General features: G+C 37.9%; 1 protein-coding gene across 1 annotated transcript in view; it reads left to right on the top strand.

Moving 5' to 3' along the window:
* The first annotated feature begins 2,163 nt into the window (after window positions 1-2,163).
* The window catches only part of LOC102853394 (proteasome subunit beta type-3-like), an 11,589-nt gene continuing 5,035 nt past the window's right edge, over window positions 2,164-8,717 (top strand). Inside the window, exons 1-2 of the mRNA XM_006882274.1 lie at window positions 2,164-2,230; window positions 2,631-2,695. Coding sequence (XP_006882336.1) covers window positions 2,164-2,230; window positions 2,631-2,695 — 132 coding nt within the window. The remainder of the gene's footprint in view (window positions 2,231-2,630; window positions 2,696-8,717) is intronic.

The raw sequence follows: 8,717 nt of genomic DNA, 5'->3' as shown, positions 1-8,717 counted from the left end.
TTCCAGAAATGGTGTCTCTGTCAGGCTCTATCTGAGATAAACTAGCTCTCACGTGGTGTATCTAGATAGCAGTGTTTCACACAAAGTATATATGATATCGTTGATCCTGGCGCTGAATAGCAGGAGCAGCCACTTGGCAGTCTGCAGGTAGAAGTTGTTGTGCTCTGGGTAGGATTGCTCTGCAAAACTGCAGCTCATCAATCTGACAGGCCATGGCTCTGTTGTTGGCCATTGTGTGAGTGTGCCTGAGGTGGGCCACACCATTTAGCAGACACAGGGAAAGTGGTGTCTGGAAGATGCTCCTGTGCCAGCTATGACACACAAGCATTGACATCTTTCAGCAGAGCAAAGGTAAGTTTTCCCAATGAGCTGGTCTCACAAGAGGCTTTAAACCTGTTCTAAAGATGACCGTGAAATTCATCTGGGATAAATTCAAGATCATATCTTCGTTCTTGTGTGCTAATTTTAATTTTCTTAAGCATGCATTGGAACTTGTACATGGTCTGACCCACAGTCCATCCCTAGTCTAGTTTTGGTTGCAGATATCTTCTTCCAATTATTTCTCCCATAAATGTAGTCAATCTTAGTCCTACACATATCATCAAGTGAGATTCATTAGTAAAGCCATCATTTGTGTTTTTTTTTTTAAAAGGTGTTCGCAGTGAATACATTCTAATCTTCTATTTCCAGTCTAATTTCTATCACCAAGCCCATATTTTCCAACTACCATTCCTTCTTCACTGTTTCCAACTTTTGCATACCAGTAACCAGTTATCATTAACACATCTTAATTGTACGTTTGTTCAATTTTGGACTGTAAGAAATTCTAGATTTCTTCCTTTTGGCTTTAGATGTTGGGGTGCATATTTGAATAATATTCATGCTAACGTGTCTTCCTTTATGTATGCAGATAATATTCTATCACTCACCACACTGAATAGCAGAATATAACTTGAAATTTACTTTTTTAACTATGAATGTAACACCATTCTTATGTTTTAATTCCCAGCATAGAGTAACATATGATTATCTGATTCAAAGTATTCAAAGCTAGTCTCCTCCATTTCATTTCACTGATGCTAGTATGTTGAAGTTCATGTGTTCCATTTCATATTTCACAGTTTCTAATTTTATAGAGTTCAAGCTACATATATTCCCTGTTCCAATTATTAAATGATGTTTGTCATCATTTTTTCCCATTAAATTAACTTCCAATCTTGGCTGTTCCACTATACTACTGTAACTATCTGTTCTGTTCTATTGTACTAGCAGTCAGGAAACCAAGAGATACATTGCACTAAGAAGGCTTTCAGTTAGGTACCTCTCCAAATTACTGAGAAGTAATGATGTCAGTTTGAAGTCCAAGTTCATCTGATTCGGGCTATGGTCTTTCCAATCACTTGTTATGCATCTGAGAGCTGGACAATGTATAAGGGTGACAGAAGAAGAATTGATTCCTTTGAGTTGTGGTGTTGGAGAAGAGTGTTGAACATCTCATGGATTACCAAAAGAACAAACCAGTATGTCTTGTAGAGGGTGCAGCCACAGTGCTATTTGGAGGCAAAGGTGATGAGTTTTCAACTCAAATACTTCAGGCGTGTTGCTAGGAGGAACTATTCTTTGGAGAGCGAGATGATGCTTGGAAGAGTGGAGGGTTAGTGAAAGAGAGGATAACCCTCAATTAGGTAGGTTGACATGGTAGCTGCTATAATGGCTCTAACAAGTCAGGAAGTGCAAAAATGGTGCAGGATAGACTAAGATTCAAATTTGTTTTTCACAGGGTTGCTATGGATCATACAAGGCACGATAGCACCAGACAACAACAACACTACCTAACAACAATAACAAAGTGGAGATGTCGAGCAAATATTTGATTTACAATTGTGCAGCCTATATATAGCAGCACACACACTTTACTGAGTAGTGCCTCATATGAAGTGCATTCTGTAAAAAATCTCACAAATTGAAAGCATGCTGGCTATAAACAACCACTGGATCCATTTATATTTTCCTTACATATGCACCAATGCTCAAAATAAGTTTGATATTAATTGTAAAGGAACAAAATTTGGAGGTGATATCTTAAGAAATTGAAAAAAGTATAATATTTGATATCTTATGCCATTTGGTTGGGTATTTAAAAATATGTATAAAATTAGGAGGATGAAAATTCGTAGTGTGAGAGCAGTATCTCATACAGATATTTGTAAAGGTCATTTATTCAACTTAGGTAATTTAAAATTTTAACAAAATAAAATGATCATTTGTTTTGTCCCATATTAATGCTATAAAAATCATATAAACACTAACAAGTAGTGTAATTAAAAGGTCATATGTTTATTGGCCTAGTAGTGTAGGGTAGGCAATGGAATTAAAATATTTTTACTATAAATAATTATTTAGATAATGTCTTAACTAATCAAATGGTTTGTAACCTTTTGCAGAACAATAAATAACTAAAGAATGTTAAATATCCTCAATATTCTAGGTCTCTTTTCTTAGATAATGAGTTTCTTGGTATTAAAACAGATCTGTTTGTTCTTTTGACTGTGTATGGTACAATCAACAGTCTCTACCAAAATGACAATTCCATACCTTACTTTAGTGCTTTTGTTATCACTTTTTTGCAGTTGATGAAATGCATCTCATTGAGATCCTATATGACAAAGAGGACATGTTTACTAGAGTTTTCAAGGTTATAATCTCTAGAAAGAATATCACTAGGTATTTATCTCTGCAGAATGACTGAAATGGTGAGTTTGAATTACGAACATTTTGGGTAACTCCCAAGTGCTTATTAAATGTGCCATCAAACATCTACAATATTATTTTAATGAATAAAAGTAAAGATTCCAATTTTTAACTGGGAAAACCATATTATAATCTAATGTTAGAGAACTAGAATGCTGAACATGAACTTTCTTTAATTATTTTAATTTTTCATTAAAAAAAAAGAGTCTTAAAGGAAGTGCAAACAGAGTGCTCCTTAGAAGAAAACATAGTAAAAAATCATTTCACTGATTTGGAATGTGTTTTTAAGGTGATCCAGTCCTTAGAGAGAAACATCATACTGGGGAAGGTAGAAAGTTGCCAAAAGAGACAAAAACTCTTAATGAGGTGCATTGACAAAAACTCTTATTGAGGTGCATTGATTCAGTGAGTACTACTATAGGCTTGAGTGTGACAGATGGTGAGATTGGTTCAAGATAAGGCAAGATCCAGATCTGTTGTTCATAGGGTCACTATAATAAGACTTGACAACACCTAACAACAATAACTGAAAAGTAAGGAACAGCCCTAGATTCAGCTCCTAATTAAAAAATGAACAATTTGAACACATCAGGACTTCCTTGAAATGAAATGCCTAATGGTCTGCTCTCACAAAGAGTATTCTCTAGAAAAACCTATGGATAATTCTAGTTATGCAAAGTCTCAAGGAGTTGAAATAGACTTCATAGTACACAGCAAAAGTACTAAAATTATGTATAGTTTTAGGATAAAACAAAAAACTATTTCACCTCAGTTCTTTTAGAGGCAGGTAACTTGAATGAAGTTAGAGTCACTTTCTTTGCCTTTTATCTGTTGTGTGGAGCTCTGATGGTAAAATCCACAAGAAATTGTACTGAAAACCCAACAGGCCAGTCTTTAACTCCATTTATTTGAATCCACCAGAGGTTCCATAGGAGAAAGATAACAAGTTTCCTCACATTTTGATTTGGTGGTGGTGGGTAGGTGCAGTTGAATCAACTAAGAGTCATAATAATGCTATGAGCAAGAGACCTAAATCTTGCTCTAGTCTATTCAATCATCATGATCTCTGTTATGCTCAGGTCCATTATGATGCTCACTGTGTCAATAAGTCTATTGATTTTCCTCTGTTTTTTTGACCCTGTAACTAACTCAACTCTTGCTTAGCTTGCCATCTTGCTGATATCAGATGGATCCTGGCTGAAAGAAATACCAGAGGAATGTTTATTTGTACTTTGTTGATTATGCAAAGGCATTTGACTGTTTAGATCATAACAAGTTGTGGCTGACATAGAGAAGAATGGGAATCCCAGAGCACTTGATTGGGCTCATGCTTAAGCTACAACTGGACTAGGAGGCTGTTGTGTATATGGAGCAAGGGAGCATTGTCTGATTTGGAATTGGGAGAGGAGTGCACCAGTGTTGGATTTTCCCTCCATATCTATTCAATCTGTATGCTGCGAAAATTATCTGAGAAGCTCAAATCTATGAGGAAGAGTATGGCATGAGGTTTGGAGAAAGATTTGTCAATAACCTACATTATGCAGATTACATAACCTTCTTTGCTTAAAGTAAAGAGGACTTGAAGTACTTGTTGCAGAAAATCAAAGAATGCAGCCTTCAATAAGGATTGCAACTCAGTGTCAGGAGAAGAGTTTTACCACTGAACCGATAGGCACCCTCATGATGGATGAAGAAGAGATTGAAATTGTCAACAGCTTCACCTTGCTTTATCTTTCTTGGATCCTCGATTGATACCAGAATTCAGGAAATAAGGAGACACACTGTACTGGGAAAATCTGCAGCCAGAGACAATTATAAATTATTGAGGAGTACTGATGTCAGTTTGAAGACTAACGTGCTTCTGGTTCAGGATCTAGTCTTTCCAATTATTGCTATGCATCTGAAATCTGGACAAAACAATTAAAGATGACAGGAAAAGAATTGCTGTCTCTCTCCTGTGGTGTTGGAGAAGAGTACTGAACTTGGATGGACAAGAGAATAAACAGATGTTTCTTGGAAACGGTCCAGCAAGAGTACTCTTTGGAGGCAAGAGTGATGAGGCTTTGCCTCACATACTTAGGACATGTTTCTAGGAGATGCTATTCCTTGGAGAAGGACATGATGCTGGGAAGGATGGAGGGTCAGTGAAGGAGAGGAAGACTCTCAACCAGGTGGATTGATACAGTGAATGTTGCAAGGGGCTCTTGTGTGTCAGAAGGTTTGAGGATGGCACAGGATAGAACAGATTTTTTGTTCATAGGGTATCTATAAGTTGTACTCAACTTGGCATCACATAACTATAACAACAACAACAACTACTATCTCAGCATGATTTCTCTCTCCAAGAACTGGTTCCTGAAGTAGGGGAAGGCTAAGTTTCACTGTTCTTGCCTAAGAAACACTCTGGTTGCACTTCCTTCAAGATACATTTCTTTGTTTTATCATAGTTTATCTGTGTTTCATTAAATATGGAAAGGTATTTGACTATGTGGATTACAAGAAATTGTGGCTAACCATGAGAAGAATGGGGAACCCAGAACACTTGATTGTGCTCATGTGAAATCTATACTTGGACTAGGAAGAAGTCATCAGAACAGAGCAAGGAAACAATGCCTGGTTCAAAAACAGAAAAAAAATGTGTCAGGGATGCAACCTGTCTCCCTAGCTTTTCAATCAATATGTGAAACAGAGCATTCAGGAGACTGGGCTTTATGAGAAGGAATGTGTCATCAGGATTGGAGGAAGATTCATCAACTATCTATGTTCTACAGATGACCCAAGCTTGCTTGCTGAAACTGAGAAGAACTTGAAGTGTTTGCTGCAAAGATCGAGGATTATAGTCTTCAATAAGGATTGATACTCAACCTCAGGAAGACAAAGATTCTCACCACTGGGCCAATTAGTAGCACCATAATAGGCAGAGAAAAAAATGAGTTTGTTAACAGTTTTAGTTTGTTCTGCTCCACAATCAACACTTTTGATAATAGCAGGCAAGAAATGTCTTTCTCTGGGGAAAGATCTATTTCTCTTGGGAAAACAGCTGTCAAGATCTCTCCAAAGTTCTAAAGAGAAACTATTTCAGACTGGAGACTAAGAGTTGCCTGATTTAGGCCATGGTCTCCAAAATTACTTGCTATGCATCAGAGTTGGAAAATGACTATAATTGATACTAGAAGAATTGATTCATTTGAGTTGTGCTGGAGAAGAGTATTGAATATATCATGAACTGTCAAGAGAACAAACTGTTTTATTAGACAGTGAAATGAGGGCAAGGGTTTTTAAATTCTGTCTCACATATGTTGGGTATGTGGCCAGGAAGGGCTAGTCCTTCAAGAAAGATACCGTGCTTAAAGGGTAGAGGGAGAACACAGGAGAGAAAGACCCCAGATGAGACTGATTAACACACTAACTCAGGTAATGGGGGTAGGTGTGTCAGAGACAGTGAGACTGGCTCAGGACAGAGCAAGATTCATAGCTATTTACGTAGATAGTTGGCTATTGTACCAATATCATGTTGTTTTATTACAACAACTGTGTTAATATTAGAGATCAAGAAGTGAGATGACCCCTACTTAATTTTTGTTTTTCAGAGAAGTTTTGTTTATTCTGGGAATTCTTTCTTTTTAAATAAAACTGAAAATTATCCTTTCTTCTCCTTGGAGAATGAGATTGGTGTCTGTTTGGGATTACCTTACACCTGTAAAATGCTTTTGGTGATACTACTATTTTCAAAATATTCAGTTTTCTTAGGCATGAATACAGAATATTTTTACATTTAGTTAGATCTCTTAATAATTCTTGTACCAAGATGGTTGTCAGATGAGACTCTAAGTGTTGCATTAGAGAGCGAGAAGCCAAAGCTAAAGGAAGAAATCAAAGAGCTGAACAGAAAATTTCAAAAGGCAGCTCAAGATGAAAAAGCAAGAAGCTATAATGAAATGTGCAGAGAGCTGGAGCCAGAAAATCAAAAGAGGCGAACTCTCTCAGCATTTCTTAAGCTGAAGGAGCTGAAAAACAAATTTAAGCCACGTGTGTCAATAGTTAAGGATACTTTGGGTAGAATGTTAAATGATCCAGGAAGTCTCAAAAGAAGATGGAAGGAGTACACAGAGTCACTGTATCAGAAAGAATTGGCTGACACAGAAGAATTTCATGAAATGACAAATGAGTAAGAGCCTATGGTGATGAAGGGGGAATTTCAACTTTCTCTGAAGGATCTGGCAAAAAATCCCCAAGGCTCCAGGAGTTGAATGCATACCAATTGACATATTTCAACAAATAAAGACAGCCCTGGGTGTACCCACTAAATTGTGCTCAGAAACCTGGAAGACAGCCAGGTGGCAGACTGACTGGAAAAAAATCTATATTTGTTCCAATTCCAAAGTACGGTGACCCAACAGAGTGCAGAAATTTTCTAACAGTATCATTAATATCACATGTAAGCAAGATTCTGCTGAAAATTATCCAAAAACATTTAGAAGAGGTTATGGTACTAGGAATATTATAGCTATGTTAGATGGATCTTGGCTGAAAGCAGGGAATACCAGAGGACTATTTTTCCGTGCGTCATTGACTATGCAAAGGCTTTTGACTGTGTAGATCACAACAAGCTATGGCTGACTCTGAGAAGAATGGGAATCCCAGAATATTTGACTGAGCTAAAGCGAAACCTATACTTGGACCAAGAGGCAGTCATCAGAACAGAGCAAGAAGACACTACATGGTTCAAAATCAAGAAAGGGGTTTGTCAGGGATATGTTCTGTCTCCACACCTTTTCAATCTGTATTCAGTACAGCTCATCTGAGATGCTGGACTGTATGAGGAGGAATGTGGTATCAGGATTGGTGGTAGAGTCATCAATAACCTGCCTTATGCAGATGACACAACCCAGCTTGCTGAAACTGAGGACAGGAAGCGCTTGCTGAGGAAGGTCAAGGACTGCAGACTTCAATATGGATTGAAGCTCAGCATCAGGAAGACAAAGATACTCACCACTGGGCCAATTGGCAGCATTAGTATGGGTGGTGAAGAGACTGAGATATTAAACAGTTTTAATTTCCTTGGTACCACAGTCAACACTCATGGTAACAGCAGCCAGGAAATCAAGAGACGAATTGCTTTGGGAAAGTCGGCTGTGAGGGACCTCTGAAGAGTCCTGAAGAACAATGACGTTAACTGAAGACTAAGGTGCACCTGATCCAGGATATCGTCTTCACAATTATGTGCTATGCATCAGAGAGTTGGACAGTGAATAAGGATGATAAAAAATATTGAAAGAGAATTGTTGCCTTTGAGCTGTGGTGCTGGAGAAGAGTGTTGAATATAACATGGACTGCTAGGAGAATGAACAGGTTTGTCTTGGAGAGGGTGAAGCCAGAATGACCCTTGGAGTCGAGGATTCTGAAGCTTCATCTGATATACTTTGAGCATGTTGCAAGGAGGGACTGGTCCTTGGAGAGGGACATCATGTTTTGGAGAGTGGAGGGACGGCATAGGAGAGGAAGACCTTCGATGAGATGGATCTATTCTGTGATTGGAGTGGTAGGAATTAGTGTGTTTAAGACATTGAGGTTAGTACAGGATAGAAAGGCATTTAGGGCTCTTGTCATAGGGTCGCTATGAGTCACAAGCTACTCGTTGGCACATTACAACAACAACAACAACAACAACATTTTTATACTGGTAAAATTACTAAGTCCTTTTACATTTTTTTTAGAGCAGATCTTTCTAATTTCCTTTAACCTCCCTCTCTCCACCTAGGAGTAACTACTCATTTTCAAGCCCCTAACCATCCTCACCCCTCTGCTTCCACTCTCCTCTCCTTGGATCCTCATACTCGTTCTACAATAATCTTGTACCATATTTGTCCTTATGTCCTTATGGGGCTGAGTTAGTTCACTTTACATGATGTTCTCCAGTCCCTTCCAAGTTAGGTAGTAATTTAAAAAAATCATTACACATATGT

This window comes from Elephantulus edwardii, unplaced genomic scaffold, assembly GCF_000299155.1.
Source record: "Elephantulus edwardii isolate Elephantulus edwardi_28Jun2011 unplaced genomic scaffold, EleEdw1.0 scaffold00018, whole genome shotgun sequence".
Lineage (NCBI taxonomy): Eukaryota > Metazoa > Chordata > Mammalia > Macroscelidea > Macroscelididae > Elephantulus > Elephantulus edwardii.
Note: the sequence above shows the minus strand (reverse complement) of the source record. Positions and strands in the feature narration are given on the sequence as shown.